Source organism: Cetorhinus maximus, chromosome 8 (genome assembly GCF_964194155.1).
Source record: "Cetorhinus maximus chromosome 8, sCetMax3.hap1.1, whole genome shotgun sequence".
NCBI classification, from domain to species: domain Eukaryota; kingdom Metazoa; phylum Chordata; class Chondrichthyes; order Lamniformes; family Cetorhinidae; genus Cetorhinus; species Cetorhinus maximus.
Window position 1 is genome coordinate 125,930,322 of NC_135886.1, and position 14,051 is coordinate 125,944,372.

The following is a 14,051-nucleotide window of genomic DNA, read 5'->3' on the forward strand; positions in this document are numbered from 1 at the left end:
ACAGTGTCAGAAAGTTTTGGATTCAAGTCACGAGACTTGAGCACAACAATCCAGGTTGATACTCCAGCGCAGTACTGAGTGGAATGCTGCACTGTCAGAGGTGCTGTCTTTCAAACTGAGGTCCTTTCCGCTCTCTCAGCTGGATATAAAACTTTCCATGGCACTATTCCAAAGAAGAGCAGCAGAGTTCTTCCTGGTCTCCTGATCAATATTTACCGTCAACTGATGTCACTAAAATAGATTACCTGGTCATTAACACATTGCTGCTTGTGAGAGCATGCTTGCAGCAGTGATTACATTTCAAAAAGTTGTTGGGAAATAGAGATAGTTTTAAATAAGTCATATTTGCATTTTTGGGTGTTAGGAATGAGTTTTAACTTTAAGTTTAATTTGTATTTCTGCATTTGTGCATTAAGAAAGGGGGGAGCTTGAGTTTAGTTTCACTTTAAAAGATGCCTGCATTATAATGCAGTTTTACGACTCTTGAAGGGGAGTTAAAACAAACACAAGGTAGGAAAACCTGGGCTGTTGCCTCACAAGAGGAGGCCCACTGAGGAACACAGAGAAACAGAAAAAGTAGTTTCAGTTCCGTTGAAAGGAGTTGCCAGCAGAAGCAGCAGAGGAGAGCAAGTCCCAAACCAAAGCTCAGTTGAAACCAGCTGCCAGGAGAAGCTGGACACAGGAGAGGAACTGCAAGAAGCATGTTCCAAAAATTAAAGAAGAAAGTCCCAAAATCTAGGGAGTGGAACAGGAAAGGTCCCAAGAGGACAGCTAAGTCAAAGGACAAAGACAGGAATCTGGAAAAGGCCCTGTTAAGTGAAGTTAAGAGTAAGGAGCAGAGAGGAAGGCTCCAAGCTTAAAGGGAGAAAGCTGCAGGATACAGAATTAAAGCAAAATAGGCCTGCGGGAAGCCAGAAGGTCCAAGGAGACAGTCGAAGGTCTGTAACTCTTTAATATGGGCATGTAAAGCAGTGGTGTTCTGTTGGTATGGCTGAGTTTTAGAGAGAGTGCATGGAAGAAAACTTGAATGCATGTGGCAACTCAGGGGGAGGAAAATCCAAAGGAGTTCGAAACCCTGGATGTAGACCTTTGTGAAAGGTGTCTGAGCGAAAGCGTTGTCTGGGAGAAGATTCCAAAGTGAGTCCTTCGAGTGCGGAGATTGCAAACCCTTGTGCGCAAGACGGAGTTCAGTGAGACTGGTTGGTTCATGGTGTGACAAGCATCTGGGGGGAGTTGATGAGAGATCCATAGCATCCGTTTGGGGTGTCATCTGTCATTGGTTTCAGAGTGTGATGTGCCTATTGGTTGACATGGACTGAATACTTATTGGAAATATTAGAGTATAAGATAGAATTTGTAACTTGTGTTGTCCTTACAGATCTGTAAATATCTGTAAAGGTATAGGTGTGGGTGAAGGAGTATTGTGATATAGTTCATCTTTTCTTGTTTAATAAATGTTGTATTCTTTTGGTAAAAGTTCATCAGCTGGCTCCTGTGACTGTGTTCAGTAGCCACTCTCCAGGTTTCTAAACAAAAATGAAAAGTTAGGATCCATCAAGCGTGGTTCCACCCTCGGATCTGACTTGTCCAGCAGCACCACCAGCTGGGATCATAATAAAGTACTTAATTGGCTGTAAAGCATTTTAGACATTCTGAGGTTGAGAAAGGTTCTGTATTAAGTTTTTCTTTCCAAAGTGCCAACAATTATTTAATGCATAATAATGGGTCTGGTTAAAATGGAGCACTGTATTACATGGGTGCTGGACAGTTGATCAACTGGACAGTTGGAGTCCATCCTAATACTTGCCAGGAAATGCCATCAGTATTGCTCAGGCACTCCTTCCTAACCCTCTGCTATCTGTCTCTGGCTTCTTTCACATTGCTCAAACCCTTCCCTCATCAGAATGCTCAATATGCGTCCGGGCAACCTCTCCCTCAATCCACCCATCACCGCAACAACAAAATGGATCATTTATTTCTCTTTGAATGAAACTTGTGAAAGGCAAGAATTCACTCCTCCACAGAGGAAGAAAAACTCAATGATCAACTCTTTACCTAAAATATGAACCACTGACCAGCAAGGGATCAAGAAAACAAAAAGATGGTTTTAGCGAAGGATGCATTTTCCAGTTGCAGATCAGGTCAAGTTGCAAAAATTGCTAGGATTTATCTCGCACATTCCAATAGCTTCATAGGATTGCCCTTGTGTCTTACCTGGTGGACCTGGTAACCCATCTCTTGCCGGTTGTCCAGCTATGCCTGGGGGGCCAACCGGACCTGGACTGCCTGGGAATCCTGTATTTCCTTTCTCGCCAGGAGGGCCAGGGATATCCAGCCCTGGAGCACCAGGATCTCCCTTATCACCAATGGGACCTGGTAGCCCTAGTTGACATCAAAGAACAGATTAACACGATCCTACATAATAGTAAATCCATGGCATTAAAATGTGAATTCAAAATTTCAGTTAGCAAATTGGTTTTTGCTGAATATTTTCTTCACTAACCGGTTCTATCTTTTATTACCCTTTTATACATGAAACACATTATTGCCCCCCAATTTTCCAATGTTCATTCAGTCTTATTTAGTTGCTAGGTTCTCGATATTGTATGGCCGCTGCTGATATTCTTTGCAACAAACTATTTCAATGTACCACATATTTGTAAGAAAGTGGATCAAGACTGCACATCAAATTAATGCCATGTGATAAATCCTGATAATTACACGACAGTTAAGGATTCAATCTCAGATACACTACAGTGGATTTATCCATCCCACTCTCCCAGTAGTGCTAGGAAACAGCTTGGAAACAGGCCTCCATTACTGCAGTGCCAATTATCTGACCCCTGTTCCCTCCAAGCATCGGATTCCCCGTTGGAAGTATGGCAGTAGTGAACTTACCAAAGTGTATCCATAAAATCAATTAACAACTTTAATAAAATATTGCATTTAGCTTCCATACACATGTATATAGATATGCACATAAATAATTATTATAGTTTCTGGTAATCTTCCCATTGTGAAACGTACTTTCTCCTCCGACTATACAGTTTGATACTGTAATGACCAAACAATTGCTCAGATTTGTTCACAGCCACCTAACTACAGTCTAGATATTAGTAGTAACTGAGTTTAAAAAAGCCCACAAAAATTCACATTGAACAAAGTGGCAAACTATAGTCTCAAGGATGGCTGAGTTGGTCTTGCACTCTGTGTTTGGATTTAATTTCTAATATTAGTCTATTTAGTCCTAAGCACATTATCTTGTTCCAGCTGTGCCTTGTTGAACAAACAATACTGCCATGCTAAAGGCTTGGGCAGCTCTTAGGAGGCATAATATTCACACTGCCTTACCCATCTTCTCAAAGGGACTAGACCAGACTTCATACAGAGTGAATCGAACAGCAAGCACTATCTAGATAAGGGCATTATTACCTTCTGGCTCCCTTGCTTAGAAATACCAGCCTGAATTTAAATCAACAAAGATGCATTCCTTGAGTTTTTATGGGAAGAAAATTCACCCTGCCTTCATTTACTGATTAAAGAATAAATTCTACACAACTAGCACTTTGGTATCAAGCAATCCGCTCCTTTATCTGATCTTCCCTTTGAGCACTGTGGGAATAGTTTCTATGCTTATCATGACATAAGACATCAGTGTTATCCAGTAAAATATTTTTCAACAAGTGCCAGTGTCAGGCACTTCCAAGTAGCATAGATTAGATACAGAATAAAGCTTCATCCATTCTGGCCCAACAATGCACATAACACCAGTCTTAGATAAGCACCAGTGTGATGCACACGTTTCTTCACCAGCCATCCTTATGACTTCTCTGACTGAGAAGTTGCTTCCACAAATGCAATTTCTTGGAATGCAAGGAACCTTAAAAAAAAATCAATTTTTCCTCTACACAAGAAAGATAGTTTGTTCATTTTGAAGTCAGTGTTCAAACGATTGCAGAGTAAGATGTAATTAAATCTAAAACAACAGGTTAACTTGCCCCCCTTCACCCAAAAAGTTCAATAACAGACCATTAAACCGCAGCCAAGTTATTGATGCAAGTACCTGATTGACCTGAATGGATTCAAGATTCAGCGTATTGGGGTCATCAGGGAGATGGGAGTCACCAAGTAGTTACAAGTTGCAAATGAGAGTAAAACCAGTCATTGGTTAGAAAAAGAAACCAAGCAGGTTGAAGTTCAACAACTTCGAGTACAGGTTAATCAAACATTTTAGATTTCTGCAACTACTTTAAAAAAACTTCACTAAATCTCAAGTATCAATATTGGTGTTGTACTTTTGAAAAAGATTAAATGGACTCATGATAGTGTTGAGCACACAGAATGGCTTCCAATACATTATTGCTAATACATTGTGGCTCAATTGGTAGCAGTATTGCCTCTGAATTCGGGTCCCACTATGGAACCTGAGGACAAAATTCAAGGCCGACCCTCCAGTGCGGTACTAGGCATTGCCAAAGGTGCCGTCTTTCAGATGAGATGTTAATCTGAGGCTCTGCTTTCTCTCTCAGATGGATGTAGAACCTCCCATGGCATTATTTTGAAGAACAAGAAAGAAGATAACACCAGTGCCCTCGCCAATAATTATCCCTCAATCAACATCACAAAAACAGATTATCTGGTTACTGGCACATTGCTGTTTGTGGGAGCTTGCTGTGCACAAATTAGCTACCACATTTCCTACATTATAACAGTGACTCCAATTCAAAAGTGCTTCATTGGTTGTAAAGCACCTTGAGATGTCCAGCAGCTGTGAAAAGCTCTATATAAATGAAAAGTTTTCTTTCTTTACTTATGAACTTATACTTATGTTTTTATTTCTTCATTCACAGGGTGTGGGCTTCGTTGGCTGGGCCAGCATTTATTGGCTATCCCTAGTTGCCTTTGAGAAGGTGGTGGTGAGCTGACTTCTTGAACCGCTGCAGTCCATGTGGTGTAGGTACACCCACAGTGCTGTTAGAAAGGGAGTTCCAGGATTTTGATCCAGCAACAGTGAAGGAACGGCGATATAGTTCCAAGTCAGGATGGTGGGTGACTTGGAGGGGAACTTCCAGGCGGTGGTGTTCCCATCTATCTAGTGCCCTTGTCCTTCTAGGTGGTAATGGTTGTGGGTTTGGAAGGCGCTGTCTAAGGAGCCTGGGTGAATTCCTGCAGTGCATCTTGTAGCTGGTACACACTGCTGCTATTGTGCGTCGGCGGTGGAAGGAGTGAATGTTTGTGGACGGGGTGCCAATCAAGCGGGCTGCTTTGTCCTGGAAGGTGTCAAGGTTCGAGTGTTCTGGAAGCTGCACTCATCCAGGCAAGTGAGGAGTGTTCCATCACACTCCTGACTTGTGCCTTGTAGATGGTAGACAGGCTTTGGGGAGTCAGAAGGTGAGTTACTCATCACAGGATTCCTAGCCTCTGACCTGCTCTTGTAGCCACAGTATTTATATGGCTAGCCCAGTTCAGTTTCTGGTCAATGGTAACTCCCAGCATGTTGATAGTGGGGGATTCAGTGATGGTAATGTCATTGAATGTCATGGGGTGATGGTTAGATTCTCTCTTGTTGGAGATGGCCATTGCCTGGCACTTGTGTGGCACAAATGTTACTTGCCACTTGTCAGTCCAGTGAGTTGTTTAATTGTCCATCATCATTCACGACTGAATGTAGCAGAACTGCAGAGCTTAGATTTGATTTGTTGGTTGTGGGATCACTTAGCTCTGTCTATCACTTACTGCATATGCTGTTTGGCATGCAGTGTTGTAGCTTCACCAGGTTGACACCTCATTTTTAGGTATGCCTGGTGCTGCTCCTGGCATGCCCTCCTGCACTCTTCATTGATCCGGGGTTGATCTCCTGGTGTGGTGGTAATGGTAGAGTGGGGGATATGCTGGGCCATAAGGTTACAGATTGTGCTTGAGTACAATTCTGCTGCTGCTGATGGCCCCCAGTGCCTCATTGATGCCCAGTCTTGAGTTGCTAGGTCTATTCGAAATCTATCACATTTCGCACAGTAGTAGTGTCACACAACATGAGGGTTTTGAGGGTATCCTCAAGTGAAGCAGGGACTTCTTCTCCGTAATGACCGTGCGGTGGTCACTCCTACCGATACCGTCATGGACAGATGCATCTGCGGCAGGATTGGTGAGGATGTTTTTTCCTCTTGTTGGTTCCCTCACCACCTGCTGCAGACCCAGTCTAGCAACTATTTCCTTTACGACTTGGCCACCCATCCAAAGTACATTCTGTGCCCTTGCCACCCTCAGTGCTTCTTCCAAGCAGTGTTCAATATGGAGCAGCACTGATTCATCAGCTGAGGGAGGGCACTATGTGGTAATCAGAAGGAGGTTTCCTTGCCCATCTTTGACCTGATGCCATGAGACTTCATGGGATCCGGAGTCGATGTTGAGGACTCCCAGGGCAACTCCCTCCCGACTGTAACCTTCCTCCCAACTGTACATCACTGTGCCGCTGGTGGGACAGGACATACCCAGGGATGGTGATGATGGTGTCTGGGACATTTTCAGTAAGGTATGATTCAGACTGTTGCTTGATCAGTCTGTGAGACAGCTCTCCCAATTTTGGCACTAGCCCCCAGATGTTAGTAAGGAGGACTTTGCAGGGTGGACAGGGCTGAGTTTGCCGGGTGGTCCATCCAGTTTCATTCCTTTTTTGAGGCTGTTTGATCCAACTGAGTGGCTTGCTAGGCCATTTAAGAGTCAACCACATTGCTGTGGGTCTGGAGTTAAGGAAAGCAGATTTCCTTCTCTAAGGAAATTAATGAACCAGATGAGTGCTTCATGATCATCATTAGACTCTTAATTCCAGATTTTTAATGAATTTACTGAGTTCATGGCAGGATTTGAACCCCAGAGCATTACCCTGGGTCTCTGGATTATTATAGCACTGACAATACCACTATGCCATTGCCTGCCCACCTTTACCTTATCAAATCCTCAGTGGACAATTTACGTTCTTTGAAATATGTTAACTCTGCAAATTTGGCAAACAAATGGTGTACATCAAGGTTTCAAAAAAACAGGAATTTAGATAAATGCTAGTTAATTTGTTTTTTTCAGTTGTGTTTGCCTAGGGAAGAATATTGGCCAGGATAATGAGAGCTCCCAAGGAAATTTTAATATAACCTAAACAGATGTACAGGGTCCTGAGGGTGAAGAGATTGCCTGCTCTAATTCTGTTCTGTAAGTTGGTTGATGTATGAAGATATCTAATGCAACATATAGTCAAACCTTCCCCTCCCTCTCTGCAGCCAAGTAAGTTACATTCAGAGCCCCCATTTCATTATGAGCACCACCGTCCAGCTAAAAGAACTAATTTTGAGATTGTAAAACTATTGTCCCTTTCAGATCACTGTCCTAGCATTATTAACAAGTTTTATTGAAAAACATAATCCACTTGATCAGTATTTTAGTTGGGGGTGGGGGAAAGGTCACAGCGAACAGTTCCTGTCAACGCCCCCATCACTTCTGCGTTCAGCAAGCCAAAAAAATGCCATCAAAGTAAATCCAGTAAAGATTGTCAGAAAATTCCAGTCCACCAAAACACACCAGTATTGATACTTGAACATTCTTCTACTACTGAACTAGACACAATACAAATTAAAAGGGGCACTTGGAAGCAAAATGGTTGTGTTAGTAAGTGTATTATATTAGATGTCCAGCTGAAGCCATGCACACCGAGCATATACTGTTGTTGGTAGTTGCATGCATTAACCTTGCAGTGCACAGAACATTCGGAATGTCAGTAGAGGCATGATCACTCATCTCTTTGGAAGAGGCAGAAAATGTTCTAAACAGATATTGGTTGCTGGATATTGTTCCTTCATTCAGATTCCATGGCTGTGCATCAATCACACCATTCCAGCAAATTCTCCTAAATTCCTGACACATTCTTCAAATACCTCTGACCTCGACTGCGTGAACAACTAATTGGTGTGTGGATATCTCCACCATGCACAAAATTAACTTGTGGATAATGAGGAATTAATTCTGGCACTAACTGATTCCATCATTTCAACCGTGCAGTGACAAGCAGACATCAGCTTCAACATAGTGATTCATGTATAAAAATGAGAAGGGTCATGATTTTCATGTTTGGCAAACTTTGTTCCTGAGTCTGCACATATGCTTACACATCACAGACACATGCACATACACACACCACCACCTCCCTCCCCCACTGCCAATGCAGCAAGATAAAGCCATGTGCACAATGTAGTTTCATGGTGATAAAAATGCTCTCCTTCCTCCCCACACAGAAGCAAGGTTTGCCAAACACCTTAGGACATCAGCACCCCTTTAGCACAACTTACCTGTACATTTTTAACATCTCATACTCTGGAAACACCATTCTTAGCAAACATGAAAGTGGATTTAACAAGCCAAATTCTCTTACTTGCACTTTACAAATAACTGCTTGCCAGGTTTGGAAAAAGGCACATTTCTCATGCAGCATTGAACAGGACAGTCTAATTCCCAATTTCAGTGCTCATTCAGAATCATGATTATAGTTTCATATTATTCCTCTTTTGGTTACCTTTCGCATATCTTAGGATCTTGTCAAAGTAATGCCAACAAAGGGGATAGGCTAATTGTGATTTGACATTAACCCCCACCTTGAATACTGATGACCAAAATAAATTAAGGCCCTGAATTTCCTTGAGGGTTCTGTTGGACAATAGTCTTAGATCTGGCAGGAGCTCGGTGGGATTAACTGGTAAAAGGTCAACTTTGTAACTGCCCAAACTCCTAACCACTCTTACAAGGCTAATGGCACACAAAATGGTCTCCAACATTTTAAAAATTCATTTATGGGGTGTGAGCGTCGCTGGCTAGGCCAGCATTTGTTGCCAATCCCTAATTGCCCTTGAGAAGTTGTTGGCGAGCCACCTTCTTGAGCTGCTGCAGCCCATCTGTTGTAGGAGCACCCACAGTGCTGTTAGGGAGGGAGTTTCAGGATTTTTACCCAACAACAGTAAAGGATGGTTTGTAATTGGAGGGGAACTTGCAGATAGTGATGTTCCCATGTGTCTGTTGCTCTTTTTCTTCTAGGTGATAGAGGTTGTGGGTTTGGAAAGTGCTGTTGAAGGATCCTTGGTGAGTTGCTGCAGTGTATCTTGTATACTGCTGCTACTGTCTACCAGTGGAGGTGGGAGTGCATGGTTAAGGTGGTAGATGGGGTGCCAATCAAGTGGGCAGCTTTGTCCTGGATGATGTTGAGCTTCTCGTGTGTTATTGGAGCTGTACTCACCCAGGCAAATGGACAGTATTCCATCACAGTCCTGACTTGTGACTTGTAGACAGTGGACAGTGTATGTGTGCCAAGGTATGGTTGGTGACAAATATGTGAAGATTACATGGTTACATGGCTAGGCATTCAGATTACTGGAGATTTTATTAACTTCACAGTCAGGGTGGATTGAATGACATGCAGCTAACAGAATTCATACCTGGTTGACCCGAAAGGCCAGGTGGACCTTGTGGACCTGGAATGCCTCGACCACCTATTCCAGGTGGGCCTGCTGGACCAGGAGGGCCGCTGAAACCTGGATCACCTGGGGAAGAGAAAAACAGGATTACAAAAAAATCCCGTCATTTTCTGGAAACAACATGCCTATTAAACTTCTCTCCTGCATAGATTCTCACTATCTGAAGCATTTCCATCTGCCCAAGACTCATCTAAAGGCAAAAAGGACAGATGATTTTTGACTGAGGTGGCTTCTTTCGAAGCTCAGACAAGAACAAGTGCACCTTGTGTAAAATAGGACTGAGTTACAACGAGAAATTAGTCTATCCTTCCCTCATCTCTCCGCCTTGGAGGATCTATTTTTGGTGGTTTTCGTATGGGTGGAACCAGAAAGCAATGTGGCTCCACTGCATTCCTGACTCTCCCCCGTTTCTGTCATGGTCAGTCCTATGAGAGGCCACATATGGGTGAACACAGGGGCTAACTATTGGGCTCAATCATCCAGAATCCAGATGTTAACAAAGGAACTTGGGGCAAAAGAATGAGAAAAGAGTTACGCAAGCGGCCAGCCATGCACAAGCGGTGAGATTTTCAGATCGCTGACCATTTTTCTCCACCCATGGCAGGCGCAGCTAGTTTCTGTAACTGAACTGGTGCAATCTGCCAGCTGAGGTGGAGGAGGTCATTGTCTGATCTTGGGGTCAGTCAATCTCAGGGGTAGGGTAGGTCACAGTACCTCAGTGCTGGAATGTGTCCTAGTTGAACAAGGGGAGGCAGATAGCCTAGGTCATTATGTGGAATGAATGTTTGTATGTAAGCAATGGAAAAGTAAACTGCAACACCGTAGTACCAATGTTTCCTTTAACTTTTCTTTATTGTGCTTGGCCCATTTGTTACACTGCATGGTCCCTTTAAGATTGCTGCATGCATCTTAAAGGGAAGGTTGGTTGTGCGTTGCCAGTTTGCTGCACTAGGCAGTATGTTCCAGATTGCTACATGACTGTTCACCCTAGAGGGAACACTGAGCAGCACAATAACTACGATGGTGACCATAATCCACTCATGGCTGTAAGCCTCACTTGAGTCACCCACAGTTGTGGAATATATTTATCACATCATATTGCTGGCTGGGAACTGCATGTCATTGTGCAGCATCAATTCACAAGCATGAAAGCAGAACTATGTAACTTGCTAGAACCCATCTGAATTGACACTTCAGATTCTACCTGCAGAATGCGTCATCTAACAAGTGTGAGGGAGACGGACACTAATTCTCACAAAGTATGAAACTGCTTGTACAAATGGTAATGCTGCTTCAATCCAGTGGTATTTGCAACATGAGTCAAGGAGCAGTTGTGGATGACTGCCCTCTTCTCTCTTTCAGCCCCTGACAATCTATGACCTTTGAGATGTAAGCTGGAGCTCAAATCAATGCAGGTCTCCTTGCTTTTCCTGCTTGCCAGTTGGCAGGAAGTTGGTTGGAAGTTTTGAGCTGCCCAACATCTACAGGAAAAGTGAAAGGGCTATGCGGTGACTTGAAATCAAAATCCGACTGATGTGTGAAATCAAGGGTGGAGTCCGATTTTCCATCCTTCTGCCGTTTAGGAGATTTGAACATACTTGAGAGCTGCCATTAACCAAATCACTACCTGAGATTAATAAGAAGTTAGCGTGCAACACTGCTGTAACTCATCATCAGGAAAGTACCATGGTCTCTTCTGACGCTATTCACGTTACCTTTACAAATATCTGCACCAATGACTAACAAAGTCAGCTTGGGAGATTCTTTTGGTAATATGTCATGAAAAGTACCTTTCATTCCTCTTGTACCGTCTATTCCTGGTCGCCCTGGTTGACCTGGTGGTCCAGGGAATCCTGAATCACCTTTAGGTCCTGGGAGTCCATTGGTACCTCGGAGGCCAGAAGGACCTGGTGGTCCTGGAAGCCCAAAGCCAGGATCTCCCTGCATGGAAATGGAAACAGTTACAAGGCAGCTCATTTCTTAGGAGTCACTTCTATTTGTTTATTCGTTATATACACATATAGTACTTGCACAGTAGACAGAAAGGAGTGTTCAATGTCTAGATTGAGCTGAAGCAAGCCATGATCTAATTGAGTGGTGGAACAAGCTCGAAGGGGTGAAGGGCCTACTCCTCCTCCTAAGCCCTGAGGAACTGATCCTTGTCCGTGGTGCTGTTGTTTGAAATATACTGCCGCTGCTGTCTGCTGCAGCAACACAATGTGAAGTAGGACGTCCAACAAGATATCTATGCCAGTTGACTTGGTTCTCTTGGACCTCGGAATTCACCATCCAATATAAAACCTCGGGAGCAAATTCCCCACTCCACTTAGTTCCTTATCCTCAGTCATGATTCGGGGAGAGGTGAGTGCAACTGAGTGCAGACTGCATCATCTCTCTGTAAAGAGGGAATGAGTGAGGCCCAGGTGGTTGCCAATGCGTCCAAGGGCATTGGCGGAAGGTCTGGGAAATGCAGCCACCTTCCTGGGAAGCAAAACATGGCTGGACATGATTTATAGGAAAAATTAAACAATAGGATAAAAATCCCTGCAATGAACAGAAAAGGATTGAATAAAGCACTGTGTAACATCTGGAGTCACAGCATGCTAGGCAATTCCGTAGTACCGATTTTCAGTACACAGTCATTTTCCAGTGTCCCGTCCAGGAGATAGGAAGAAAAATATGTAAATATCTACGACTTTATATATTTTTTTCCTTGTTTTTCAAAATGGGCAATTGCTGAGCTGATAAAATGGCTGCATCTGATCACATGCTCATAGTTCTGGAAGATTCTAAGCTGTTTCAATGGACAAATGCTACCTTATCATCCTCCTGGAATGTGACTTGTATCAACTTCCTGGAATATGACTTATATTGTATAAGTTTTCCAGCCAAGCCAACACATAGGATTCGTAGACAATAAGTCTGTACCAGCCAGCTATGGGCAAAGGTAGAGCTATTTGTGTCTCCTAATCTCCAATATTGTGCTAACGGCCCCACCGTTACCTGCTCCAAAACACAATGGGTTTCAACCAGGTCCCTCGTTAACTGAATAGCTCAACCAGAAACTGCCTTGTCACATGACCGAGACTTGAGCTGTTTGAATTCCTTTAATTTACAGCTTTTGAATTTTATCTTCAGTTGCGGTTTAACTTCTGAAGGGAACTGGACTCCAGGCTAGCAGCCTGCCTTTGACCTCCATCTCTCTCCAAGTCTGGTTTCCAGAAAGAACCCTACATTTCACCTACAGAGTGAACTAATATCCAGGAGACAAGAATACTTTGCCGCATCTTCAATGGACTCAACCTGAAATGATTTCCTAGGACCAAGGCCAGGAATTCTGCCAAAGCCGTCGGAAAGAACCTTCCTTGGACATTGACTTATTGGACTCTGCGCTCACGTAAAACCATAATTCTTATTTTTATCCTGGTCTTTGCCCTGAATCCCTTTCTTTCCCTTATTCCTCTTTTATTGTATGAATGCAAAAAGGGGCGACGTTGCAAAATCCCTTTTGTGTTTTGTGCATGTGTGTAAAATAAACTACCCCCCTGCTTTTACCGCATCTCGAGTTTGCTGTGGGCTTTTTAATAGACGATTGGATAACTCCAAAACGGAAGGGTTGGGAAAGTGCACAACCACTCAAAGGGGGGAATCAACAATCAAGAACACCTTTCTCTTTATGGACAAGTAGTGAGTAGATAAATCAGGGCTGTTCAAAATAACTCCCCCCACCCCCCACTCTGGTCCGTTACACCAGTGAAATCACTGCACAAGACTATCACCACTAGGTAACACTGTGTTCTGAAGGTCAATCGTTTACCAAAGCAGTAAATACACACCTTTGATCCCGGGATCCCTGGTTGGCCTGGAGACCCATCACGGCCCAGTCTTCCTGGGCTTCCCGGAGCACCTGGTGAACCTGGTAATCCTTGCAAACCTGCAAAAGAGTAATCGGATAACACAGCTTAGCAATTAATTTCAAAGTTGTGGCTTCCTCCTTCCAATTCAAAGCATTTCTCTGACTTTTGGAATAGAGAAAATTCCACCAAAAGTCTGAGGGTCATATTCTGCAATGCGGGCCACTGTAACATGGACTGCACATTCAGACAAAGGAGTCACATTCTGCTTATGTTAAAAACGCTGCTCAGTTCAATCAACCATCTTTGAGGAGTGGTGGGACCCTTACAAATTATATGTTATTAAAATTAACATTTATCATTACCTAATCATTCAACCTTAATTTACATCAACCTTTCCTACTCTTTTAAGCCTTGGTGATGTTCTCCACTGTGTGCCTTGCCCCTTCACCTTGGTGACTCAATTAAAGAAAAATATTTAGTTGGCTAACCTTAGGGGCCAAGAGAAACCTGGGAGATTGAATGGTCTGATACCATTGGACGTAAAAGGCTTGTAGAAGAAGCAGATTTGAAACATTGAATGGCCTTTACTCAGTCTGATTGATCACTACAAAAATGGGTGACAAGGGGTCAGATTTTCACGACAGAAGCGGGTATGTCGAGTTGGGAATTCCCTGATTCGGCAGAC

The 14,051-nt window shown here is 43.3% G+C and overlaps 1 protein-coding gene across 1 annotated transcript in view; it reads right to left on the reverse strand.

Moving 5' to 3' along the window:
• The window catches only part of col4a5 (collagen, type IV, alpha 5 (Alport syndrome)), a 260,823-nt gene that overhangs the window by 83,280 nt on the left and 163,492 nt on the right, over window positions 1-14,051 (reverse strand). Inside the window, exons 30-33 of the mRNA XM_078547577.1 lie at window positions 13,346-13,443; window positions 11,300-11,450; window positions 9,471-9,575; window positions 2,215-2,382 (exon numbers count right to left, since the gene is read on the reverse strand). Of these exons, the coding sequence (XP_078403703.1) occupies window positions 2,215-2,382; window positions 9,471-9,575; window positions 11,300-11,450; window positions 13,346-13,443 (522 nt within the window). The remainder of the gene's footprint in view (window positions 1-2,214; window positions 2,383-9,470; window positions 9,576-11,299; window positions 11,451-13,345; window positions 13,444-14,051) is intronic.